This window comes from Fusarium subglutinans, assembly GCF_013396075.1.
Source record: "Fusarium subglutinans strain NRRL 66333 chromosome Unknown NRRL66333_c0000050, whole genome shotgun sequence".
NCBI lineage: Eukaryota > Fungi > Ascomycota > Sordariomycetes > Hypocreales > Nectriaceae > Fusarium > Fusarium subglutinans.
Window position 1 is genome coordinate 155,148 of NW_023502113.1, and position 26,558 is coordinate 181,705.

At 48.6% G+C, this 26,558-nt stretch overlaps 9 protein-coding genes across 9 annotated transcripts; 5 read left to right on the plus strand and 4 right to left on the minus strand.

Moving 5' to 3' along the window:
• Positions 1 to 384: 384 nt before the first annotated feature.
• FSUBG_5216 (uncharacterized protein) lies at positions 385 to 1,223 on the plus strand (the record flags this gene model as incomplete). The annotated part of the gene is made up of 3 exons (XM_036683289.1): positions 385 to 474; positions 812 to 1,170; positions 1,217 to 1,223. The coding sequence occupies 3 exons, from the start codon at positions 385 to 387 to the stop codon at positions 1,221 to 1,223; spliced, it is 456 nt and encodes a 151-aa protein (XP_036539302.1).
• Positions 1,224 to 4,829: 3,606 nt separating this feature from the next.
• FSUBG_5217 (uncharacterized protein) lies at positions 4,830 to 6,160 on the minus strand (the record flags this gene model as incomplete). Its single annotated transcript, XM_036683290.1, has 2 exons — positions 4,830 to 5,717; positions 5,771 to 6,160. The coding sequence occupies 2 exons, from the start codon at positions 6,158 to 6,160 to the stop codon at positions 4,830 to 4,832; spliced, it is 1,278 nt and encodes a 425-aa protein (XP_036539303.1).
• Positions 6,161 to 7,663: 1,503 nt separating this feature from the next.
• On the plus strand, positions 7,664 to 8,227 carry FSUBG_5218 (uncharacterized protein; the record flags this gene model as incomplete). The annotated part of the gene is made up of 4 exons (XM_036683291.1): positions 7,664 to 7,680; positions 7,770 to 7,850; positions 7,908 to 8,035; positions 8,088 to 8,227. 4 exons carry the CDS (start codon positions 7,664 to 7,666, stop codon positions 8,225 to 8,227), a joined length of 366 nt encoding a protein of 121 aa, XP_036539304.1.
• Positions 8,228 to 9,485: 1,258 nt separating this feature from the next.
• Positions 9,486 to 12,623, plus strand: FSUBG_5219 (helicase-like transcription factor; the record flags this gene model as incomplete). Its single annotated transcript, XM_036683292.1, has 9 exons — positions 9,486 to 9,738; positions 9,785 to 9,835; positions 9,886 to 9,920; positions 9,996 to 10,088; positions 10,141 to 11,192; positions 11,244 to 11,516; positions 11,566 to 11,670; positions 11,717 to 12,354; positions 12,400 to 12,623. The coding sequence occupies 9 exons, from the start codon at positions 9,486 to 9,488 to the stop codon at positions 12,621 to 12,623; spliced, it is 2,724 nt and encodes a 907-aa protein (XP_036539305.1).
• Positions 12,624 to 13,069: 446 nt separating this feature from the next.
• FSUBG_5220 (NCA2) lies at positions 13,070 to 15,159 on the minus strand (the record flags this gene model as incomplete). The annotated part of the gene is made up of 2 exons (XM_036683294.1): positions 13,070 to 15,062; positions 15,143 to 15,159. The coding sequence occupies 2 exons, from the start codon at positions 15,157 to 15,159 to the stop codon at positions 13,070 to 13,072; spliced, it is 2,010 nt and encodes a 669-aa protein (XP_036539306.1).
• A 2,687-nt stretch (positions 15,160 to 17,846) lies between these two features.
• On the plus strand, positions 17,847 to 18,897 carry FSUBG_5221 (methylsterol monooxygenase; the record flags this gene model as incomplete). Its single annotated transcript, XM_036683295.1, has 3 exons — positions 17,847 to 17,857; positions 17,934 to 18,042; positions 18,100 to 18,897. The coding sequence occupies 3 exons, from the start codon at positions 17,847 to 17,849 to the stop codon at positions 18,895 to 18,897; spliced, it is 918 nt and encodes a 305-aa protein (XP_036539307.1).
• Positions 18,898 to 19,395: 498 nt separating this feature from the next.
• On the minus strand, positions 19,396 to 20,055 carry FSUBG_5222 (pterin-4-alpha-carbinolamine dehydratase; the record flags this gene model as incomplete). The annotated part of the gene is made up of 2 exons (XM_036683296.1): positions 19,396 to 19,629; positions 19,846 to 20,055. 2 exons carry the CDS (start codon positions 20,053 to 20,055, stop codon positions 19,396 to 19,398), a joined length of 444 nt encoding a protein of 147 aa, XP_036539308.1.
• A 2,161-nt stretch (positions 20,056 to 22,216) lies between these two features.
• On the plus strand, positions 22,217 to 23,600 carry FSUBG_5223 (transcription factor kapC; the record flags this gene model as incomplete). The annotated part of the gene is made up of 3 exons (XM_036683297.1): positions 22,217 to 22,253; positions 22,613 to 23,037; positions 23,121 to 23,600. 3 exons carry the CDS (start codon positions 22,217 to 22,219, stop codon positions 23,598 to 23,600), a joined length of 942 nt encoding a protein of 313 aa, XP_036539309.1.
• A 449-nt stretch (positions 23,601 to 24,049) lies between these two features.
• FSUBG_5224 (actin arp5) lies at positions 24,050 to 26,449 on the minus strand (the record flags this gene model as incomplete). The annotated part of the gene is made up of 4 exons (XM_036683298.1): positions 24,050 to 24,079; positions 24,128 to 25,848; positions 25,895 to 26,215; positions 26,272 to 26,449. The coding sequence occupies 4 exons, from the start codon at positions 26,447 to 26,449 to the stop codon at positions 24,050 to 24,052; spliced, it is 2,250 nt and encodes a 749-aa protein (XP_036539310.1).
• Positions 26,450 to 26,558: the final 109 nt, after the last annotated feature.

Sequence of the window (26,558 nt, forward strand, 5' to 3'; positions counted from 1 at the left end):
GATTTTTTTTCTAAGTCGCATCGCTTTGATCAGACACTCTATTGAGATATTCTCTAAGCTGAGCGGACAGAGATCTCAAGTCGCCAACTACGTAACTGAATCTGGACTCGGGGGTCTACAACTTGAGATAGTCGTGATATTGAGACCTTTTTTGCCATACTTGGTAACACGTGAAAGGTGCTTGCGTTTTCAGAAACTCTTGCTTAAACCCCGGGTGCAGTATGAAATCTGGACTTGACATACCGACACCAAAGGCTCCCGATATACGAGCCCCCCACGTGACCTGCACCAAAACCGCCCAAAAGAACAACGTAATTGTTAACAGGTCCAATTATTACAAGGGAGCAACATGCGTTTATTTCATATGCCAAGGAAAGCGACGTTATGGCATCTGAAAGCGAGGTCTTGTTTCATGTATTGGCCTACGTACCAGCCACATCGTTACGTCACAGCACCCTTAAGGTCGCATCCCCTGTAAGTTCTGGGGTCAAGAACTTGATTCTAGCGGTAAATCATGGCAGCGTCGCTATTATGACGATTCGCGCGTCAGCCTCTTTCCAATCTCGATGATGGATCCGGTTTGCATTTTTGCGGAGAAAGGAGAAATCAGGAAATCTGCTTTGATTCTTGATACTTATTTAAAAATATTCTATCTTCTGGTGGAGTTTTTCTGTATCCTTCTCTCTACATCTTCATCTCAACACTTTCTTCCCTCCTCCCATCTACACTTTGATCTTATTTCCGGGCCGTAATATGTCGTCATCATCCGTATGTACCCAGGTATCCTTACGGGTAGCTCAATCACTAACAGTGTTCCCACCAGGCTGAGCAGAGAAGCGATCTCGAGGAGGAGCAGCTCGAGCAGGAGAAGCCCGTGCGAAAGACCAAGACCAAGAAGCAAAAGTCCGAGCGACGCAAGCGACGCGCCCGATTCGAAGACTACGATGACGAGCAGGACAACAGCCAGATGGCCCAGAACAACTACAACGCTCAGCAGCAGCAATTGCAGCAACAACAAATGCAGCAGCAGCAACAGCAACAGATGCAGCAGCAGCAGCAACAGGGCGGTGGTGGAAAGAGTGATGCCCTCTCCCTGCATCTTGAGTTGAACCTTGAGATTGAGATTCAGCTTAAGGCGAGAATCCACGGTGATCTTACTCTTTGCTTACTGTAAGTTGAACAACAATTATGTCATGATCATCGCTAACATGCTCAGGAACTAAATAACGACTATGATCTTTAGGTTATTGTTCATATCGGAAAACAATGAACGACATATGACTCGGGTTGGCGGCGTTGGGGCTCCATTTGCATTTCTTTGGATATCTACACATATAAGTTCAACAGTATTCTTTGACATGTCTAAGACATTGTCTGTCTATTTTATATACTTATTACCACCTTTGATCATCTTATTTCCTGAAGCTAGTGACCGTTGAACGCCCGGACGTTGACTAGCCTTGAGATAGCCTCAGATTTGCTATGTTAGCTCTGAAACCATCGAAGGATCGGCTAGTGCTGCCAATCAAGGTCTGATCTTTAGGCCCATCCAAGCTCTAGCCAGACTGTACGTAGCCGCACAGCCACGTAAGCCTCCGTCATCTTGCACGCGACAACCCCACACTCGCGTCACCATGGTGTTTGGCAACAGTGGAGATGCATCACCATCATCATTGATGCTGAGAAGGATTAAGATGAAGAAACAGGAAACAATTCTATGCCTCATCACATAATGATTTTATTACCACATGTTTCAAGAGCACACCCAAGGTTCAGGATTAACACTTACTACCTTATCTCCGTTAATATTGCTGCTCTGAGTTATTCTTGTAGCACTTGTCCCTATCGAAAACATTCGACATAACCTACATCATAAGCTCTGGTGCCATTTGTCGAATCAATAGTGATCACTGTTTCATTTCAATTATTTAACCACGACCGTTCCATTCGACTGATTGGTAGGTGAAATATATGGTATCTCAGTGAGACACCTCGTGTCGAGACCTCATTCTCAGCCGATGTTTATCTTATAATCCTCTGCTGGTCTTGGAGAATCTATGAAAGTGGCCAGACTCTCGCATGTTTTCATCTGATTTCATATCTTGTAAAGGGACTCAGTGTCATTCTACAATACAACTGCCTCATTCGTATCAAGAAAGTCGTCCAATGTTGCGATTCACAAACTCAAGTGATATCAGGCAATCTTCGATCGGATCTTTACAGATTCTAAAACATAAAAACCATCTGGTACGCTCATATCTAGGCCAATTATTTGCCTTTTCCATTTTTAGGCTCATCTTGAATAGCCTCTGGGTACACAACGCCTCAGTTGTCCTCTTTGTGAGCTCATAATGAAAGTTTACCACGAACTATTCCCAGTTATGACTTCAGATGATATATGCTTAGAGTATGTGTGTCTATTATCCAACTCTGTTTATACAACTTCAACTTCAGGACTACAGTTTATACTAAGGTTCATCCTCAGTAGCTGAACTATAACCCAGAGGTGTTCCCTGAGCTGAGACTCATAGCCAAAAGTCTAATCTTAACTCCTTCGTCATATCCTCGCATATTTTAGGTGCTTTTATATGTCTGCATTGATGAGCCTCAGTACGGCACGTGAGATACTCAGTCTGGTTATGAAAATCAAGTTCATATCAACGCCTACACGTCTCAATCATACCCGAATCCGTCACTTATATCCACGCTAGCTGTATCATTCCAGTTCTTTGAGCTTCTTGTCTCAAAGGGATGTTGAGACCTACGATGAGCTGGTGATATTGTTCGCTATAATTCAACGATGTATGCAAAATTCATGAATAATCATTTATAGTTATACAGAATAGGAGCTAACGGTCATAAGAGAGACATTGGCGTTATGAAAGGTCAGGGAGTTGACGTCCGATAATAGACACAGAGCCCCTCCACGGTTGATATATCCAAACCGTGATGTGTCCAAGGAGTTTGTAGAGAGGAGGCTGATGGTTTCTGACCAGAAAAGAAGCATACAAAGTAACTTCAAAGTGTGAGCAGTTGGGCTCTTAGATCTATACTTCTCATCCTATAACAACCAAAGATGAATAGCGCATCAATAGCCGAGGTAGAATTCCTAGGAGGCATTAATAAAAGAGGTTGGTATTGATCCAATACGCAGACAGGGTTGGGATGTGGAGTTTAATGCCAACGAAGTGTGGATCAAATATATGACGAAGCTGAAAACGAAATGCTACTTCATGTTTGCTTTTGTTGATTTCGGCGAACCAACCCTCAAGCCAGTATCACGATCCAAACATCCAGTAACTGAATATCTAAACAACAAGGGCTCGTGATGGCTATTGATACAAAAATCACGCATCTACGAAGTACTCCATATATTTTCCAATGAAGGGCCGCTGAGTGGAGGGAGAAGTGGAAAGATTGCCAGTGTCTTAGATAAACGCCCAGCTCATCTCCGCTGCTGCATGCCAAAAAGACCTGTCTCCGGCTCCGAGGCGGGATATTAATATGCATGTCAGAGCGGCTCTGCGGGTGCGGGATGAGATGGGCGACATCTGATCGAGTGCAAGTTGACAAATCGAGGCGGGTAAGAGATTCACGCCGACAAGGTTCAGCTGGGGCTGAGAGAGTGGATGAAGCTGTAACTTCAAATAGATCACGAGCAAGACAGTATCCACTCGTAGGCAGGGAAATATCTCCTTTCTTTTCTTTTTGATGTTGAGCGCTGAGATATCAGTCAGACCCATCCTCTTGAAATCCACTTTCATGGCGGAATATATCGGGCTCAAGAACAAATGTCTCACTTTCAGATGTCACGCATAGCCGCCCGTCCGAAATTCATTCAGGAATCAAACCTGCCAGCGCAAACATGCACCGGATATGCGCGCAGCAGCACATCATTTCCGAATCCATTCCTATAGATCTCTCCAGATCCTAGTCCCTGTACTTGCTTCACCCCTGCTTCACGGTCTGGGGAAGAAATCTCAACATCCAATGGCGACACCTTGCTCGGGAAGTAGGAGGGTTACATGATCTACACTTCGTTGTCAGATTCTAAGGTTGTAGCGGGATTCTAAGGGGTCGTGGAAGAAACACTTCGTTACCGATCTGCGAGACATGTTTTGTCGCGTGAGGTTTAATCTGAAACATAGTCACAGAAAATCGAAAGATTTTAGTATGTCATCATATGTTTTCCCAAATTCCAAACGATTGGAGAAATCCCTATGTCTTCAAATCTTCGTCGAATCCTTCGGCTCGGTAGAGCATTTCTAAACCTCTCCGTGATACACATGATCTGACAGAGTGAGGCTTGCGAAACTGATGCTGCAACTCCTCCTGCAGCATGCATGCGCCCCCGGACTTTTTCTCAATGGCGCATGGCAACGAATACTTGTCCTTGCAGAATTATGCATTAAATCTGGCCCTTGTTCCCGGGGCGGTTGTGGCGGTTCTGGGGGCGACCGGATAGAAACCGGATGCATGGTCCTTATGCTAGACACCTCATCAGTGACGGTTTACTGTAGAAATTGTGATCAATTAGCTTTTCCAGGGTATCAATTAGGCTATGAGACGAATTGAGCGTAAGTTTCACGGTTGGAGGCGTCACTTGCTGGTTGATTGGGCACTCGAAACGTGAATAAGGTTATCAGTTAACTCAAATCAATTTGACACTATCATTACAGTACATGCCCTAATATTGACCATAAGAATAACCGTAAGTCCTCGAGTAGATCCAGTGTACATGATAGTTCCTTTTCCCGTAATATCATTGATCCAAAACGCCAGTGACCAAACGAATGTGAACGCAACACCCTACCAAACAAAATATTCTATCATGATGTAGCATCTTCAACAGTAGGCTTCCTATACGATCCCGCCTCACTCGTAGAATCATTTTTCTTGTGGTTCTTATCCTTCTCTTTCTCTGACTCCCAGACTGAACTAGCCACTGTACCACCCTCGTCCCCAGTCAACTTCTTGGCCATTGAGAAGATTGAGAAGTCCTGGCTCAGACTCGTCAAGATGCTTCCATCTGACCCTCCTTCGCTCTTGGTGGGGCTATCAATATTCAGGCGGCTCAGGGCATCGGCGATACGCTGGCGCTTAGCTTCCTTGGAGTCTGGATCCAAGAGCCCGTTCTTCTTCTGCTCAGGCTTATGACCTGGGGAAGGTGGCTCAGCACCTGGGTGACGGCCAGTTGCGACAAATGCAGCACGGTCGGCCTCGTCTTTAGCGGTTTGCTCTTTGTGCTGCTTCATCTTCTCATCCATAGTCATGGGCTGTTCAGGTTCTCCTGCAGGCTTGGGCTCCTTCTTCTCTCGCCTGGTGAGCTCTACTTCTAGCACGCGAGTACCCATGGCGACCTTTGACTTGAGGCCATCATCATCGCGGTCGTAGTACAGAGCCCAGATGCCGGGGAGTTCTTCGACAGCACAGAAGCCCTCCCAGCCCTCACAGGTCATGCGGCGGTCTTGCTTGGTGCAGTCAAATGGACCAGTGATATGACCCTCTGTATCGGCACGAACACCGTACTTGACTTCATACGTCTTCTTGTCAATGTAGATCCAGTTCAAGAAAGGAGGGTCATCACTAATAGTAGTGACGAGACCCTCGTACTCTGTGTCTGGGAAGGGGAGGAAGTATCCTGAAAAGGCGTAGCCTTTGCTGACATTATTCTTAGAATCATGGTTGTATAGTGGGTGCTCATTGGCAATATAAAGCTGTTCTGATGTTAACTATCATACTGCATAGCTTCAAAGGCACAAGAACTGACCTTTGAGTCTTTCAGGACAACAAGTTTGTTGTTGATATCTCGAGATCTGATGCTCGGCTTGACACAAGAGACAACTAAGTTGCAGCGCCGGCCTCGGTGTTCTTCACGCTTCGTTTTTGCCTGAGACTGTCTGATAGCTTCTTGCGTACCCAGCATAGCTGGGCAGACAGTCAGAGCTAGAAGCATGGGCAAAGACATGATGACCTTCTGCGGGTCGTCTTTCTGGACAGCTTCCTTGAGCTTATCAACTTCTTCTAAGAGCTTCTGCTTGCACAAGCCGCCGAAAAGTTGCTGGAGCGTGCTTTGGGGCGAGTCTTGTTGGGATCGTGCTGAGGAATCAAGGTTGGGAGGTGAGGATGCAGAGTCAACGTTTGGGGACGGGGACGACATTGAACGTCGTCGGACAAGTGGCGATATTCACAGCGGCAAAAAATAATAGTAAACAAAACAGGGAATATTCTGAAAAAAATTATTGGGATGGGTTGAAAGCGAGACACGCACAGAAGAAGGGGTGTGTTACTCCAGGATGCTCACAGTAATGTCTGAGCGACATTATACAAAGTGGCAAGCCATATATCAGGTATTATCACATTGTACCTTAGCTGATTGTTCTAAACAGTTGAAGAGACACCCCCAGCCAAGAAATTTCAAAAACGCACAACGGTTGTATAAACCAGGATGATGCGTGTCGGACATGTCGGACTGCCGGTGTTTCCCGACAGAATCATGCCATCCTTCGATCCGAGTGCTACAGTGTTGAAAAAACAAAGTTAATCGAAGGGGACCTGATCCCTGTATGTATGATCGAGATTGGACAGAGGGGCATGATGCGAAACATAACTCAAGCACGGATATCCCTGACTTCCCGTAAGCCACCCCCGTTCTAAACCCCGTCCTTGGAGGCTTAAATCTTAGCTGGAGGGTGTTAAAGGACCCCTGTTGATGGGCTAGAGATTCTGCCACCCTTTTGAGGAAACGTTGTGTTTCGATGAGCTGAGGTTATTTGACGGTAATTAAATGTATTTTGTTCATAGAACAGTCAATTTAAATCGTACACGGTTTCTGGAGTGAATAAATTGTCTTGGACAGAGTCAATTGGCCCAATGGCCAGCAGTGTCTTCGTCATCTCGGCAGAGTCTGCCCACAATCAACAACTCCCGCTCTCCTTGTGTCCCCAGGACAGTATCTGTAACTAGCACCGCTAGAGCACCTACCAACATCGGACGATATCGCGGGATACGATACGTGTCACTCCATGGCCCCTCTCTCGTTTCTACAGCACAAAGGTAACCCCGGTCTGTAACCGTGACACTTCCATCTCAGCCCATTCTCCATACCGGATCTCAATACCCGTAACAGCTGCAAAGGCCCCTAGAAACCCAGACGTTCTCGAATCTGAGGATCTGCGGCTGGAGACTTTCCCCCCGGGACCACCTTGTATGCGTCGTGGGCCACGACACCCCCAGAAAATGTCAATATCCACCGCAACGCAGATATACTCGTCAACCTAGAACCTAGGTAGGCAGCTATAGCGTGCATCAGTGTGAGACAGCATGTACGGGATGACAGCTCATCAGCAAGTCCTTTTGAGTTGCCGGGTTCTGCTTGCCAGGCCCGGTCGACATTCTCGTCGTTCGTCGGGATGTTTCGCGTGCGAGGTACCCTGTGACAGACAAGACACAGCTATCATGACTTGCAAATTGAAGAATGTCATCCTTGACTGAGGCCAAATCGTGTATATAAGATGGCCTCTCTGTCGCCTTCAACTCGACTTTTTTCATCAGCACTCACCATCCAAACCATTCAACAATCATCTACTTGAGCCCCCAGCTCCGATCACCACTCCAAACACTCAACAACTTTTGACAAGTTTGTCCAACACAATCCAGCACAATGTCTGCCCCTACTTCGTAAGCATTCCCTTTTGCTTTGTATCATCTTCATTCCCCTCAATGGCTCAATCTCAACACCAATGGAGTCCTCACACTGACTAACTTAGCACCACTTCTCCCCCTCCCACTTCTGAGCTTCCCTTTGCAAACCTTCCCTCTTCTCCTGCTCCTGTTCGCAACTCTACCGCGTAAGCAACTCATCGTTCAGTTCTCAAGTAATAGCTAACATTTCTTGCTGTTGATAGTCTGTCCAAGCCCGCCTACGCCTCCGACTCTGACTCCGATGGTCAGGCTCGAGGTGGCCGCCGCAGCCAGAAGCAGCAGCAATTCGTTGTTCCTCTGCCCACCTCCACTGGCCTCTCTCAGCCTGCTGGTATGTAACTTACTCACCTGCCTTTACCTTTCCCCTGCTCACACAGCCTTAGGTCAACTCCTCAAGGGTGCCACAGACGAGAACGGTGCTCAGAAGTCCGCTGCCCTCCTCGTGGGTATCAAGCTCGACCTTGAGGCCGAGGTTCACCTGACTGCCCGCGTCAAGGGTGACATTGTCGTCGGTCTTTACTAGACAAGGATGGATTGAAACACTGAGACTGTGCTTGGTGGTTGGTCGCAGGATACGGCTGGTGGCCATGTGATGATATAACGAGAATGGTAAACGCCCGAGCAATGCCCAACAATTGACGGGCTGTCAAAAACGGATGGGATTTCCTTTTTTCTGGAATAGCATATAAAACTTGTGTAGCTTCGATAATGAAAACTCTTTGCTGCTGCATTTCTCTCTATTGTGTTCTAGCAGTGGTGGCCCAAACCTGGCACCAGCTCTGCATGGTTATATCTTCACGAGCGCTAAGTCGATTCAGAATAGTTAAACACTTTTATGAGTAGTATCAATTGGACTGGTTTAACAGAGATAATTAACAACCTGATGCTACCTATCCACAGCATGCCCATGTAAAGCCAAGCCTCAGTCTGCCCATAATGGTTCCTGTACCTGACACTTTTCCAGGGTCAGTATAGCGGGCCACCGGAAAAGGGTTGCATCGGGCCCTCCCGTCCGATTCTCCCAACGTTGATTGAGTGGGAGTCAGGAGTGCAGTGAATAATTCTCCGTGAAAGTCAGACGCATTGTGGTATTAACACTGGCTGTGCCACGTCCCTACTTTTAACCCATAACTAAATTCGAGATAACTGGGTTGTTTGCTGTCTTGAGTCCAACTGCTGTAGATAGAGATCCCAACAATTACATCGTAGCTTGTGGTTCAATAGAACAGATAGGCTCTCAATGAGGGATTGACAGTATCAGATGAAAATACATTTACCGCAAACAATGGCACTTGTTTTTTTATCTCACCGAGGAGATATACCTAGGTAGGTATGTCCAATTATGATTGACCCAATGAGTTGGAATGGTCTCAACTGCAAGGCAGTGACGTAAGGTGCCCGTCGCGTTAGTCGCCCGCGTACCTTGAAGTGTTTGCCATTCACTTTTCATGCACAATACAATTGAACAATGCAATTGAAAAAATAAAATTGATAAATAAAGTTGGGAGAAGCCTTCTTCCGATTTTATATTAGTTGCATTGTTCGTTACATGGACATCTCCATCTGCTTCTACTTAGAGTTTACATCCCGGGTTATCCGATTGATCCGCACCATCTCCAACAAGCAATTAATTCTGTGACGCGAGATCATATACAAGGCGAGGGAAACGCAATCGTGAGGGGCAGCGTTTCACTTCTTTAAAAGGAAAACTCACCAAAGAGGAGAGGAGCCTCTCTTGCTTCTTTCGCTTCTCATCGTATCACAAATTTTCCATCGTCAAAATGCCACGAAGACCTGCTAAACGCGCGCACGAACTCATCGACCTTACGGGTGACGATGAGTCTGAGACGCGTCAGAAACGGCCCGCCCCTAAAGGTCACCATAATCAACAACATCATTCCCCTGGACAAGGTGGAACAAGCGTCTATGGGAGTTCTTCATCGCAAGCTGCGCCCTCATCTACCGCTGAACCAGATTACCTTGACTTGACACAAGATGATGATGGCCCCCCTCTTGAGCTTTACGGAACCTTTGGTACGACACTTTTATCACACTTCATCCATCTCACTAACATGAACAGATGGGAAGATTGTTGGTGTGAGGTACTACAGAGGATATGCTTCAGCGGGTGGTACGTTTTTCGTGCTTTAGCTTACGCGACAAAGGCTTACAAGTTTACAGAAAACGTTCTTTGCAGACGAGAACCCAACAACCAGGTTCGTGCTACTCCAAGTGGTCTCATTCTCTGTCTCTCCTGCGACATGGTCTGGAACTGACGTCTGACATCTCAGTACGACTCCAACGCCATTCGCGTTGACAACGTTGTCGGTGATCAAATCGGCCATCTTCCTCGAAAGGTTGTTGAGAAGATCGCCCCATATGTGGTAAGACGAAACGTTGCGCCGTTCATCATTGCCATGTCTGACGCGAAACCAGGATCGTGGTGACGTTGTCCTCGAAGCCCAGCTCACAGGTGAGAAGGGCTTCTACGACTGTCCAGTTAAGCTCTTCTTCTATGGACCTAGCGACCCGGAGGAGCGCTCCAGAATCGAAGAATCGCTCAAGAGGGATAGGCTTGTCAAGGCTACGGAGCTCAAGAACACTAGAAAGGAAGCTGAAGCCCGTAGAAAGGCAGCCATGGGGCTTGTGAATGGCAGCTCGACTCATGGTCTTGGCCAAGACCTTGCTGTTCCACAGAAGCCTGAGATCACGATGGACAATGTTCTGCAGAAGAGTGAGGCCGTGGAGATGCGCAAAGGCGGAGACGCGATCAAGTCACTTGCTATTGGCGAGGATGAGCTTGCGAAGATGCCAATGGCCGAGCAGCCCGAACAGCTCAAGGCACAGCTTCTGCCATACCAATTACAGGTTTGTCTCTTTCTCGCCGAGAAGCGCATTTTGCTGACTAGCTTATCACAGGGCCTTGCGTGGATGACCTCCAAAGAAAACCCTCAGCTTCCTGCCAAAGACTCCAAAGAGCCAGTGCAGCTCTGGCTCCATAAATCCAATAACCGTTTCCACAATATCGCATCCGGCTTTGTCACAAGCACAGCTCCAAAACTCCTTTCCGGCGGTATTCTTGCAGATGATATGGGCCTCGGAAAGACCCTTCAGATCATCAGCTTAATCCTCACTGGTGGCAAGGGTCCAACTCTCATCGTTGCGCCCGTCAGCGTCATGAGCAACTGGAGTCAGCAGATCAGGCGCCATGTCAAAGGTGACCAGCAACCAAGCATCTTCGTCTACCACGGAGGTGATAAGTTACACCCATTGCAACTCCAGAGATATGATGTTGTGATCACCAGCTATGGAAGACTTGCCAGGGAGCGAGACTCGAGCGTTCCCAGAGCTATAACTTCTCCGAAAATTAAATGGCGGCGGGTAGTTCTTGATGAGGGTCATACCATCCGAAATTCGAGAACCAAGGTGGCCTTGGCTGCTTGCGAGATTAACGCAGAGTCTCGCTGGGTTCTGACAGGAACACCTATGTAAGCCCTTCTTCTTTTTTATGACACAAAACAGCGGCTAATTCGATATAGCGTAAACTCAGTCAAGGACCTTCACTCCCTGGTCAAGTTCCTCCACATCACCGGCGGTATCGAGGAATCCGAAATCTTCAATGCCCAAATCACTCGCAAATTGGCCAACGGTGAACGCCATGGCGAAGTACTTCTTCAGGCCCTCATGCATGACCTTTGTCTCCGCCGCAGGAAGGACATGAAGTTTATAGATCTCAAATTGCCGGCCAAGAAGGAGTATGTCCACAGAATTCCATTTCGCAAGGATGAGAAGCGCAAGTATGATGCTTTGCTGTAGGTTCATGAAGCCCTGGGTCTCTAGAATTGACACTGACGATTATAGGGATGAGGCAAGAGGTGAGCTCGAGCAGTGGCAAGCAGGCTCGCAATCAGGACAGAAGGGACGGTTTCAGAACGTCCTTGAACGGCTTCTTCGTCTTCGACAAATGTAAGTTCAGATCCCATCATCGCAGGACTCTACTAAAGCCTCCCAGCTGTAATCACTGGACTCTCTGTAGAGAACGCGTTAGTGATATCCTCAAACTCCTTGACGAGCATGAGGTTGTTCCCCTCAACGCCAAGAACCGTGGCCTTCTCCAAGAAGCTCTCCGCCTATACGTCGAAAGCCAGGAAGAATGCGCAATCTGCTACGACAACCCGAACGACCCTGTCATCACGACCTGCAAACACGTCTTCTGCAAAAACTGCATCCTGCGCGCTATCCAATTGCAGCACAAATGCCCAATGTGTCGCAACAAGTTGGACGAGAACAGTATTCTTGAACCAGCGCCCGAAGACGCCGGCGATGATTCACGCGATTTTGACGCCGACTCGCAGAGTTCCAAAACGGAAGCGATGCTGCAAATTCTGAAGGCGACGATGAATAAGGAGGGATCAAAGGTTGTTGTGTTTTCTCAGTGGACTTCGTTTCTCAATATTGTTGAGGCGCAGCTCAAGAAAGAAAACATGGGCTACACGCGTATTGACGGCAGCATGAAAGCCGATAAGCGCGACAAAGCCATAGAGGCTCTCGACAGCGACCCCAAGACACGAGTGATGCTCGCTAGTCTTTCTGTCTGCAGTGTCGGTCTTAACCTCGTTGCAGCTGACACCGTCATCCTCTCTGACAGTTGTAAGTCCAAACTACCACATCTCTAGAGCATACTAATACATTTAGGGTGGGCACCCGCCATCGAGGATCAGGCTATTGACCGCGTCCATCGTCTGGGACAAACCCGCGAGACTACCATCTTCCGACTCGTCATGGAAGGTTCGGTTGAGGAGCGTGTGCTAGACGTGCAGGGTGAGAAGCGAGAGCTCGTGACGAAAGCATTCAGAGAGAAAGGAAACAAAAAGCGTGAGAATTCACGCGCGGCAGACATTTCCAAGCTACTTGGCTAGGGATTTGTCTGATAATATAGGCGTTGGTTTGGTAGGAAGTTACTGATTGTGAAATACCAGACTCATAGAGTGTATCAAGTGTGCGGAAAGGAATATGTATACTCAGCATCGGATATGCGAGAAATGGATTGTCAATAAGCGTAGCCCTTATAATAAAGAGTTATAACCAACCTGTGGAGCCTGCTGCTGTGATGCCAATATGCTGGCATCAAGCTCTTGTGTACTGATGGCGACACAGAGTGGTTCCAGATTCTAGGATATTTGGCAAGTAAGCCACTGTAGCTCCAGAAGATCGAGCTCTAAATAAAGAGGTTTATGCATCTAATCATGACTCGTTTATGCAATCTACCTATGTGTATAAGTACATTGGTGTTATTTTACCTGCCCAGCAAGGGCTAGTATACATGCTATCGTTAGACCCGTAACGAACACCTTTGATGGCTCGCCTAGTGTAGCCATCTCGCATAAGCCCAACGAATACGCTCCAGTGCCCTGGTCTGCAGCTGAATACCCTTCATGTTCGACAAATCATCGAGATCCTCAAGGAACTCCCTCGCGATTTCACGGGGCATGAGCTTATCAACGAGGTCTCTCAGAATATGGACTTCAGAGAGCAAGAGACCGTGGTCCTTATAAGAGAGAAGATTGGTCTCTGTAGGTCGGGCCTCGGAGAGGATGCGGTCTACGTTGCGGAGAACACGTATGGCCTTGCCAGCTTTGTGGGTTTGGCGTTGACCAGAGCGGCCGCCAAAAACACCGCGCAGATACTGGAACATGCTATAAGAGACGAGCACACCAGGAGTAAGACCAACGAAACCAAAGACAAGTTCCTGGCTCTTGAGAAGGGAGTCAATGCCAGTCATGGCGACCTCCAGGTCAACCTTTGTCTTCTGAACCTGAATGAGAAGTGATCGAACCAGATCTCCACGAATAGTGCCCATGAAAGGGCTTCGCAAATCCTTCTCGAAGGCTCGGAGCACTGGAGTGACATCACCCTCGGCAACCTTGTTTCGGATGTCAGCGACTTGAGTCTCAGTCAAGGTGCTACCGGTTTCATTGGCAAAGTGAGGCTTGTCGAGGGCAAAGTCAACAACCATACGCTCAAGACTCTCACGGTCCGCCTTAAGACTATCCCTACTCATGATGGCTATCTCGCTGGTTTTGTCGTGTCGAATGGTTGAGATAATCTTTGACGTCGGTTCAATAACCCAGTTAAACCAGAAATCACGAACAGTTTCACCAAATCCAACGAACCACTCAATGATGTCGGCCTTCCGATTGACCAGAATGCGCAAGACAGTTGTCGAAGAGAGAAGACCAATAATTGCAGGGAGCCAGTATCGGATGAGAGTGGACGGTCGACCATTTTCCTTGGCCAGAGCGTGCATTGCAGTGAGATGTTCGGGGAGAGACTTGTCGATAATGGTGAGCAGTCGTCGGGCTAGAATGGCTGGGCGATCGGCGGTGTTGCTGTCTTCGATGTGAACAGAAAGCTCAGGGTCTTCCTCAACACCAGCAAAAACCTTGTCCTCAAAGTCGCTAATGTTGACGTCCAGAGTAGAAACTTCCTTGAGAACCATATCGATAAGCGCAACACTACGTTCGACAACACCCTTGAGATCGTGGTGGTCCTGAAGCTCAGCCTTGTCGTCGTCGAGACCAAATTGCAGGCCTTCATCCATCAGTACACCAAGTCCGCTTGCCGTTATCTCACGAAGTTTCTTGAGCTGTGCTTGTTTGCGTCGTGCTTCGGATCGAGATAGCGCAACAGGCGACAAAACTCTTCTTTGAATATTGGCAATTGATCGTTCCCGGATACTATCATGCACGATACCATAAAACTGCGTCCACTGCTGTGACAGACTTGATGTCGTGGAATCCACGAGTTCACCTGGGGCATGATGAAGGGAACCAGCTTGGACGCGCAGCTTCGTTGCAGTGTAGACTTCTTGAGACCATGCCCAGACACGCAAAGGCGAACTCTGGACAGCATATAGGCTGCTGTAGGAATACGAGCCTAGAACATCATCCCAGTACCAGATGTCATCATTAAGAGGAACAATTTGATCCAGGAGTGTGTTGAGAACCACGCCATGGAGTTGAATGGTGGCCTTACTCACAAGCAGCCACTCCAGCTCATTCTCATAAGGGCTTTTAGCCTCGTCACCTGGTTGTGCCTCTCTCACTGAGAGGTGAGCAGGTGCAGGGATATCAGACGATATGAGAAGATCCCTGATGCGCCATGCCGGCAGAAGAGGTTGCGAAGATGATGTAGTACTTAATGACTGAATGGTACGGAGCAAGTGATCAAGACGCGGGGATGAGAAGGCAGCAGCTACAGCAAACCCATGCTCTTCGGTCTCTGACTGATCATCCTCTGAAGCAGCTTCGGATAACACTGGAAGACGGTCAAGGTAGGCATCAAGCCGCCGTACTTGGCTATGAGCAGGGTTAGTAACTCGACAGATTATGTAAGGTGAGGGGCAATAGTAGCAGGGCCCATGTTGAGGTTGACGAACTCGGAGACAAGCGTCATGGTAGGATCAAGGATGAGCTTGCTTAGATCTGGTAACGACAAGGCTGACGTGTGAAGCACAGCATCTGTCAGCAGCAGCCGAAGTTGCAGAGAGCAACTATAGACCGGGGATAACGCGGAATGAGACGGGACGATAGCTCCGAAAAATCGGTGGAGAGCTCGGCGAGAGACCCGGGGGTGACAACGACGATAACGGCGGTGCCAGCAGCTTCTCGGCCGGATAGTGAGCGCCAAGTCGGGGGGGCTCGACGGAAAATTCGGGGCAGGGCTGCGCAACGGGCACCGGGCGTCGAATCGCGTGTGGATGGAAGCGAGACGAGGGTGAGAAGTGTGAGTGTAAGCTTGAGCTTGAGCTTGTACCTCAAGCTCTAAACACGAATGCGGGCGGGAGATGAGCAAATGTGGGGAACATTTATTGCATCATGCCACACGGATCAGCTCAGCCCGGCTCCGTACATGAGAAAACAACCAAAAAACATTGCAAGATGCAGTGTTAAACTGGGTTTCAATGGTTGCAAGGCTGACACCCGTTGTAATCATCAATTACACAGCTTTCCTTGCACAATGCATTGCATAATGATCTAACCACAATATGATGTTTCACAAGCTTGAAAAGAAGGTGTGGTTGCTGATTAGAGACTTATTCGTATTCGGCAGTAATTCACTTAGATCTTATCGCTGTCCAAATGCGTAGAGAGAATGCAATGATCAGCTGTGGCTATGAATGTGTTCTTTGGGCATATGTTTCTCATGTTACAATATTCGAGTTTCAGATAATTATTTATAGGAGAAAACGGAATCGCCATGTTGCTTTACATTGACGGCAGCCCTTTCTGAACTGCAAAGTGAAGTCAAAACCCGATAGACCAACTAAAGTATACAACTTATCTCAAGCATATCTTATATGCAAACCGATAGATCTCGCTTGCAATAGTTCCAAGACATAGCCATATATATGAGACGACGCGGTCACTGGCATACAAACTGATGATGAAATTCGGAGGCTAACCTAGACCCTAAAATGCAGACCGTTTTAGACGCCGCTGGTGTTGAGTTCCCATTCGTATTCGGGTTATACTCAGACCGAGTACGGAAACACCAAACCCAAACTGGAATACATATGTACTTCATCTAAGTGCAAATGTATAGTGAAAACCAAGTCATACCATCTTTTGTCAATAATCAAAGGTTTCAATTGCAAGGTGCCCGATTGGATGTAACGGAATACATGTGAAGAGATAATCAAGAGTCGCTGGAATTGCAACAACTTGATCGTGTGAGCGAGAACGAGCGGGAGAGGCGTAGAAGAACGTGCAGAACTTCTACAAAAATCGAGAGCCGAAAACGAAAAAGAGACACGCCTCATGAGATCATCGGAACTGGGCGATTGGCGTAAGGGGTGGCTGATTCTGACCCAGTAGATTGGTTGATAATCTAATACTTTGCCCCTGGCGCGATCTGCACTCTATCGATGAGTAACCATCTAACCTCAAAAATTTGGCCGCAAAGGCCGCTTCTGAACCCGCTGCTTAGAACACACCACTTTCTCTAAATCTCTCGCGTCCGGGAGAGCGCCATCCGATGGAGTTTTCACGGCAATGCTTTGTTTGACGAGATCCTAGATTGAAAACCCCTGTGTTGAATGTTGCCACTTGATCCATACAGGACGCGTTCAATGTAAAAATCACCTGTTGTGATTAGGATAGGGACATGCCAGCAACAAGGGTGCTCCAGAGACTGAAACATGAACACTCTGTGTTATTTTGCGTTACAGGAACCAAATCTAGATCAATTCAATGACCGTAAAAGACGTCGCTCGTAGGCCAATCACAAGTTGTGGCAATGGCCGAATTGGGCCTGATTTCGATCTTCACCGCTTTCAATGGCAGTGTAAAAGAGACGGACGGTCCCCCTCAAAGTGCTGGACCCTGGACAAGGGACGAAAAAAGACAACACCAGGGACCTTGAAATGACCTGAGAAGATCCCTCAAATTCCCGTGAGATCCCCGTAAAGTCGATAAACACACATACGATGCTTTTCAGGCGGTGACAATGCTAAAGCGATATGTATTCGCTTTTACTGGTGCAGAGGCATGTAAATGGGCCCGGAAGCCGGGAGGACAATTTGATAGTGGTCTCATTCTGGAACCATTGCTTTCTTCCATCTGGTATCGTGCACAGACCAACGAAGGCCCCGGGGTCCTGTGTTCTGAATGGCTGGCTGTCACAGGGCTTGGGAGATTCACATTACCATCTTTGGCTTACAAGGTGTGTGAATGCTCTGTTGAGGCGTTGTTCCTGGTGCAATTTTCGCAATGGTACGTACCGAGACGGTGCGAGAGCAGGTGGTCCGTTTACTTCTATGGCTGTAAATCTCCGTAAAGTTAGTGAATTGAATGCCTGTAGTGGGCGTGTGGCCGAGCCAAGGCCCGCCGCCCACCATTTTGGATGGGACCCCCCTTAGAGATTCTCTGGGCCGGGCAATCGAGGAAATGATAAAACCTCCTCAACAGCCGCCATCTGTTCTCCTTTTTACCACTGCCATCACCATTGCCAACACTCCTCTTTGATAACAAGAGCCGCCTCCCCGACGACTCTTGACTTGACCCGGTTCTTGCTGGTGTCTTTCTTCTTTACCTAGAGGGTCCTCATTCAGTCTACTTTGCCATAAGTCTGCTAACTTCACCATGGATGCGCTGTGAGTAGCCTCCCTGATATCTCAGTTCGAACACGCCAATGTTTTGAACAGCCCCTTCTAACATCGATTTTTACAGAAACGCGACCACCTTCGCGTCTTTTAACCAGACCAAGGACTACTTTGTTGTCCTCGAGGAGGTCTCCAAGTACAATGTCCAGCTCAACATTGTCGAAAAGCTCTGGGCCGTACGTCCAACCCGATCAAACGTCGCGCAACCACAACAATACTAACACTGAACCCAGGCTTGGTACCTCTGGATGCAGAACGACACCCTCGCGACCGGCATCATGAGTTTCGTCCTTCACGAGCTCGTCTACTTCGGCCGCTGTATTCCCTATATGATGATGGACTACATCCCCTATTTCCAACAATTCAGAATTCAGAAGCAAAAGGTTCCTACTCTCAAGGAGCAATGGGATTGCGCCGCCATCGTTCTTATTAGCCATTTCACCGCCGAACTTCCTCAGATTTGGTTCTTCCACCCCGTCGCTACCTACCTCGGTATGGACTACGGTGTGCCCTTCCCTCCTGTCTGGAAGATGGCTCTTCAGATCGCTATCTGCTTCATCATGGAGGATGCTTGGCACTACTGGTTCCACCGTGCTCTGCACTACGGTCCTCTCTACAAGGCCATCCACAAGATGCACCACACCTACTCTGCTCCTTTCGGTCTCGCCGCTGAGTACGCTTCGCCCATCGAAACAGCTCTCCTCGGAATTGGTGTCGTCGGATGCCCCGTTGTCCTCCTTGCCATTACTGGCGAACTCCACCTCTTCACCATGTACACCTGGATCGTCCTCCGTCTTTTCCAGGCCATCGACTCTCACAGTGGCTACGACTTCCCCTGGAGTCTGCGACACTTCCTTCCCGTCTGGGCCGGTGCTGCCCACCACGATCTTCACCACGAGAAGTTCATTGGCAACTATGCCTCCAGCTTCCGCTGGTGGGACTACTGCCTGGACACCGAGGCTGGCGCCGAGGCTCACAAGCGCCGTCGCGAGAAGAAGCTTGCCCAGATCAAGGCCAAGAAGGCGCAATAGAGTGCTGCAAAGAAAGCCTGACACGACGACAGATAATCGATTGCGGTGAATCGAGTCCGACTCAGGGATTTCACGACCGGAAATAAAATGAAGAGGGTGTTGATCATGAAGACTTAGACTGTTCGCAAACCGGGCATACATTGTCTCCGTCGCTAAACTCGCGGCTCGAGCATTCGCATGGCGTTGGGGATGTTACCAAGAACGACTTTTTACGCTTGTATATAGAAACTTGCCCTGGAGAGGCTTTAGACATATTTAATCATCAGCATCGTTCGTTAACCTTGAACCACAACATCACCAGTAACCATCTCTATGCGTGTCATGACATTTCGTCATGATCGTAGTGGCGCAATTGTCAGAGTTTATCATACTGATACACGCAGCCACAGAGGCTTGTTGATGCATTTCTAACAAGCTGGATGCGCAATTGGAAGAACTGGCCGAATTCTGCCCTGCAGGTATTCAAATTGCATCGCCCTAGATTAGCCCGTACCCTCTCTATTTCTTCTTGGGGGTACAGCAGTCTCCAGCCTCCCCAGCTGCGCGGTCCGCCAACTCACGGATAGCACAGCTCTGGTCTTCCGTTTCGGCCGCAGCTGGGGCGGTCGGCTCCGGAGACAGCTCACCTAATTGTTCTGCGAGAGCATCACATTCGGCAGCCATGCTTATGTCCTTGTCCGAGAGTCCAGCTGGGTTATGCGTTGTCCAGCGGACGAAGGTTGTGTTATAAGCCTTAAATGTGGTTAGCTGCATGATAATTGACGTGTAAGCTGAAGAAAGGTTTACATTGGACCATTCGGGATGATGGTTCTTGATTTTGCATTGTAGAGATACTCCTGTCATGAAATCCTGAGACGAGTTAACTCTGACGTTACTCCTCAATATTCGTAATTCATGGCGATTCAATTGTTTTTGAACGAATCGCAGTATCCCCTCGCAATCGCTTACCCATGTTTTTGCAAATGTCTTAAACTTGAACTGTCTCTCCAGAGCAGCACCATCCTTGGTAAGTGTCCATCGTCCACCCTCGGAAGTGAGTGCTTTAAGCGCAGGCGTGACGCTCGCAGCATCAGTGCCAGCAGAAAATTGCGGCTGAGCCATCGTCGAAGCTAGGCGGGAAAGAGATGGAAGACGATGTGAGATATGAGAAGGGCGCATTGTAGGGCGACCAAGAGATGAGGTTGTAAGTGACGGTAGGTTGGAGGATGCGGCTGAAAGTATTGATCGATGAGTGGCGGAAGTGGTGCAGATTATGAGTACTTCTGACATAGAGTGGGACTGGCTGCAGCCTAAGTATCCACTAACACATTATATATCCAAGTCAACTAACACCGAACAACTCCAGATATGTAAGATCATATCTTCTTGACTGCCATCTGAAGCTAGGAATGAAAAGTATGCTCTCGAGACCACTGTAGATTGATTGATCATCCGATTCCAAGTGCTTAGCTGCCCGTGTTCTGCCACACACAGATAGTCCCCGAGCTCTGGTTCAACAATCTCACAACCTGCAGGGACTATCAATGTCCACTAATGTACCATTCTGCGTATTCGACCTGAAGAGACTTAGTCCCGGCCAACTAAGAGGTTAGGAGAAGCAAGCCTCATCAACCTAGACGTAAAAGTGCTACAGTATCCGATACATGGTTATGGCAATGACCAGGAAATGAAGCCCGAGCTAGTGCAAACGCTGCACACCCTCACTGGATATTAACAAGCACCTATAACGGTTAAAGGAGCATTGGTAATTAAATCCGCCAGTTCTTTTTATATCACAGCAGGACGATCCAGGAGCTTGAGTGCTCGACCAAGCTTCACAAGTCGTGTATTCGATCGTTTCTATCTTGTCACTGGCCGGAAGAGTCGGAAGTGGCGCCGATATAATTGGATATAGATCGAAAAATGGATAAACTCAAACGTCTTGGCTGTTTAACAGCATGAGGAGATCGATCTGATGCTTGAAGTCTCATGGGGGCTAGGCAGGCAAGAATGTGTCGCTATCCAGCAGGCTTAGGTAGCATATTCTGACATGGCCCGAATTGTCAAACAGATAGACGTTTCGCCATTTTCGAGATTGGGAGCCCCAGGAAATCATCAGAGACATGTGTTTGATATGAAAGTAGAGAGACCAAAGAGGAGTCACAGAGCGAATGGAATAAGCAGTCGGCAGTGTACGGAGTAGTGTGGTGTTTATTGGGTCGTATAGAACAAAGTTCTGTCATTAGCTCGACTCGATTCGTGGCAATGCCTGATTTTACCGCAAGATTTAAGGTCGTATTATGCGGTTATACGCCATGAATGTCAGATCGAAAGGACCCCGAAGTCTCGAAAATCCAGGGCTTTCCAGAATAGGACATTTATCTCGCGTGCATGACTGGTATGGGTGGGTGCATGCATTTGATGCCTGAGGTGGTCCAAGCTCCTTGCTTCTCTTCCAGCTCTGCTCAGGTTTAGTCGCTGACAAATATTTTCTCTGCTGCAACAACGCTCCCCTCTCCCTATCAGTCAGCAAATCCATCCAATCTTTTGGCTCAGACCGTCGTTTATTCCCATCGCGGCCAGTATCAGAAGTTCAGAACTACCAGCCGCTGGGGATAGAAGGGAAAGAAGTAGAAGAAGGAAAACCGAACAGGACTTTTGACTGGTTATTGCCCGGACTCCGAATTCTCCTCACCTAAACCAACAAGTTTCTTTATTCAGTTTACGCGTCTTTCTCTGACCTTCAAATTTAAGAACACAGTAAATATTACCTGTTGAAACGGGCTGCTTGACTTCTAATACAGGATATAACAGCGGTCCGCGTACATTTTTGGGCAACGTTTCCCGCACCAGCCGCAAAAATCGTCGTCATGAACTTACGCTTGCTTTAGGGAGCAAGATAAATTGATCCCAGCAGAACGAGGAACGGCTCCGAGCTCCGTCCGTACCTACAGTACCGTAAGTAACAGCCGCCATCAGACTTCGCGGGACAAGCAAGCCAAAAGCAGAAGCGAACAATCAGCAAGCGAGCGATAACCAAATCGTTCTAGCTCCTCCAGGTTTAGACTCGTCTAGTTGGTCCAGCAAGCGGAGAGAAGAAGCGTCCCCGGCCCAGCCACGCCATTTTCCGACTTGATCACCACAGTCCACTCACAGTCACACTTGAAAGGTCCCGGATCCAGGTTTACATAATCCGTCATCCATCCGCCGGAACTCTCTCCTCACTCGTCTCCGTCAGTCAGCGTCAGGTCCCCCCCCTCGTTGTAGTAATCATCATCGCCCGCCCTGGGTCATTGCTACTTGGATGCTGAGTCAGACTCTCCTCCCCCAGAGCTCAAGCATGCAGAACTCCTCAGCCAGCAGCGCCAATAATCAAGGTTAGTCAAGACAACTCTTCCTCTCTCTTTTCCTTTCCTGTTCTGCTTTGCCTATTTCCTTGTCTGAGCGCGTCTTGGTTCTTGATTTGGACCTACAGCTCTGTCTATTATCTACAACATACTACGCCTCACTTTGGCCCTGTCCATCGCGACACCTATAGAGCTCCTTGCATCTGTCTACTATTTGAATGGCATCCTTGTCGCGTCATTTGCGCAATCCCACAAACAATACACTTAGAGGTTCTTGTCCTCAACAGTTGAATCCGATATTTCTTTCGACCACCTCGGCTTCGCGTCTGGTTCAATTACTGTTGACGTAGGTGCTGGGTGCATTGGCTAACACCGACCCCTCCACATAGAGCAGCATTTGCGCGCACAGCTCGAGCTCCTGAAGAGCCACGACGCGACAGGCTCATCCTCACCTACTCCCCCCGGACCCCGTGAGTCTCGGCCTTTACAGCCCGCTCCTGCGCGGCCGGCGAATGGCTTCGATCATCTGTCCAGTCCCCAAGACCAACATCGAGTTCTAGCCACGAAAGGCGAAGTTGAAGCTCACATTCATCCTGATCTTCGCGCGCGAGCCAACCACGCACCGACAGCAAACATGATGCCCATTGTTCCTCCGTCTGGACATAGTCCAGGCGCATCTGCCGGCCCGTCAAGCGCTGCACTTGCTCCAGCACCCCCAGCGCCTTTGTCGGCAGACGATCATATGGGAGACGGTCGCAAAGCAAAGCGGGAGCTATCCCAATCCAAGCGTGCGGCACAGAACCGAGCTGCACAAGTAAGTCGACCGATGACGACTCGTTGACCGGCGCCGTCAGATCACCTTGCAATTGAGCTACTGGGCTAACGATTCGTTCACAGAGAGCATTCCGACAACGAAAGGAAGGCTACATAAAAAAGCTCGAGCAGCAGGTGCGCGATTTCACAGAGATGGAACACTCTTTCAAAGCAATGCAGGCGGAACATTACGCGCTTCGGGATTATGTCGTTCATTTGCAAACGCGGTTGTTAGAGACGTCAGGCGACTACCCCCCGCCCCCACCAAACGTGAACCTTGCTCCAGCTCAGCCAGCATCGGCTTCAGCTATAGCAGCTTCTGCTCCTCATGCCGAGCCTGCGCCTAGCAATCCAGCTGCAGGAACACCTTTGGAGGCTGTTGCGCAAGCTGTGGCTGGTCTTGCGGCTCAGGAGCAAATCGAGCGTCAAAGGTATCCCTCGCCGCATTTCAAGGCTGAACCTTTCAAAGTTGAGCCCAGTGCTGAGGATACAAGGACTGCTGACGAGATCAACAAGCAATTGCAACACTCTGAAGAACCCCAAGCACAACAACCAGCGGTCTAGAGAACCGCATGATATCCATGTGCGCGGGGCTCTGCAACTGTTATTATGGCGTTAAGGAAATGATTGTCGTGATTCAATATTTATAAAGAGAGGGGCGTTCGGGTCTGTTTATGTGAAACAAAGGCTCCTCATTCTTGCGGGCTTCGCTTGGCGAGTCTTGCTACTGGTTATCTGGGCTGTCACGTTTACGGATGATATCACCAAGACGGTTATATTTTGTTAGTTCAGATATTCACTCCTGTAATATAAAATAAGTGTCCCGGAAAACACATGGAGTGTGGAACAGTTGCCTGACGGTTTTGTGTGGAAGCCGTCTATTGTTTTCTCAGACTTTTTTTGACTCTTGACAAGAGATCCCTGATTAAGGCAACTTGTAAATTATTCTCAAACCCCGAACCGCTCCTAATAAAGAACTCGCCTTTGACTCCAGGTTTCCATCACTATACAATTTAAGCATATGAGTTACCCATGTCGTGTTCCTATACATATTAGTAAGAGCATGCGTTGTGGAATAGCTTTGGACAAACCTTGATGTATTCTGGACCCTTTTCTTGATACTCTTCTTTAGAGATTTTTGCTGACTTCCAAGCGGATGTACCCACCCACCCAGCCGCTCCTTTCCAAGCATCTAATAGGGCGTCTTCCGCACGACGGACAGTCAGTGGTGAATCAGCGGGGAGAAGAGAACGAAGACCCTCGCGAACACGATCATCAAAGTTCTTGAACAGAGTGTTACCGCCCGTCAGAAAGATGTCGCGAAGGAAGTCATCGCGGTTAGGGACATTGCCGAGACGCTGGTTGAGAATATCACCGGCTATGTCAACAATGCCTGACTGGTCGACACCGGCAATGGAGGGGCGAAAGACAACCTCGGGAACACGGATTCGCTCAACGTTGAGGTGAATCTGGCTGAGCTCGGCTTGTGAGGAGGGGTCGAAAGGTCGGGGACCTCGGGCAAAGGCGTGCAGGAGAGACTTCGACCAGTCAGACTGGGCTTCGTGGGTGTGCTCGTACTCAAAGTCAGGATCATAACGTAAAAGGTCCTGTTCTAGTGACTTGAGAGTCGAATGGAGGTCTTCCTCCTCATGCTCGTCATCACTGTTGTCACCAACGGCGATTTGGCGATAGACACCCCAGTCATCATCGTCAGCACCAAAATTGTCATCATCACCGCCACGTCTTCGCTTCTTGGTCGGATTGTCTGATGCGAGATTGGCGATGCTCTTCATGCGAATCTGAGAGGCGAGGGATTTACGGTTGCCCAAGTCCTGCTTTAGGCGCTCCCGTTCTTTCATTTTTTGCAGCGTCTCAGCACGTCGTTGACGCTTCTCATCAAGCCAGTTCTCCAGGTCATTCTCTCGTCGTTCAGTATCGGCGCGCTCTTCCTCGATGACACGAGCTTTCTCTGCTTCCTTCTCTGCCTTCGCACGTGCTCGAGCCTCGTGGTTGGATTTGAGGAGACGCTGTTGACGCTTTTGCTTGATCTGGGCTTCATCAAGCTGGTCGTCGGGTACGTCAAGAAGATCGAAGTTAGGTTGTTCTTGCTCCTCCTCTGGATCACCACCAACGTCCTTTGTCCGGGCCTTCTTGATGGCCTTTTCTAAATCTCTGATGATCTTTTCCAATTGGTTTTCATCTTTAAGGTCGTTGCTGTCAAGCTGGCGCCGAATCTCTTTCTTGGTCTGATCTGTGATGTTTCTTTGCAATTTCTTGTAGTATTCCAGATCTTGCTCTTTCTTCATCAGTTTCTCCAAACGCATCTTGGCCGCCTGTTGTTGAAGTCTTCGTCCACTCTCTTTCTTGCGCTCTGCTATCCTGGCTAATTCTTCTTCACTCTTCTGGACAATCACTTCTTCTGTGAAGGGATATTGCATTACAATATCGCGATCCTCGAGCCCTGTCCATTCGAGATAATTGGCGAGCTCATTGTCATAGTCCCGAGATACGTAGCCGTGGTCCCGTAGCATGTGTTCAGCTTGTGAGACGTTAAGCTTCCCAGCGAAGGCTGGATATTTGAGCCGAATGAGTTTGAGGAGGTATTCAGCGTTGTGATAACCTCCCCAGTTTAATCGTGTGGCCTGTCCGAGCAAGGCTTTCGAGTTATATACAGGAATCACATGAGTCGATGTGTATGATGACGAAACCACGAGGCCAGTCTTGCCCTTGTTGTGTCGGTATGAAAAGAGTGAATCGATTCCGTAAGCTAGCGAAGGCGCGCCGTAGCATTCGAAGATGATTTCAGTCATGGCTAAGAATTTCAGTATAAGCTTGTGGGAATAAAACGTTCCACGTACATTTTCTTGAGTAAGGGAGATTGGCAACAGCCTCTGTCATAACAATTGGCACTTCAATGGCACCGTCTGCATCATTCATGCCAAGTTTCAGGAAAATGTAATCGAGGACATGCTCCATCACATCCCAGTTACTGACAATTCCTGTACCAGCCTCGAAGGCGCCTCGAATGTGGCCTCGCGCGGTCGTGTCGGCGTAGCAATCTGAACCAGCAAAAGAAAAGGTCTTGCCCAGTTTTCGGTCGCGGTATTTGGCCATAATCGGAGGGATGCTAAATCTTGGCTTCGAATCGAAAGACCAGCCGGCGCGCACGGCAGACGAGCCTAAAGGCGAAATGTCAATTGCCAGCCATCGCAAACCCCTTGCGCTCGAAGCTCACCATTATCAATGACGATGGCAGCGCTATCAGGCTGCTTCAAAGCGCGTTCGCGGCCATCCTTTGTAGGTTCAATGTAATTCTCGAAGCGTGTCTCCTTGACAGGGAAGATCTTGGCGGGAGGATATGTCTTTTGTTCGGGCGCCTTAATGGCGGGCTCATCGATGGCCGAGGGAGCCATGATTGCGAATAGGATGGTCGGATGGAGTTTACAAGTAAGGGATAGGAGTCATGACAGGAGGAACAAAAAGGTTTAGGTTGGTCGATGTCTGACTCTAGTGGCCAATTGT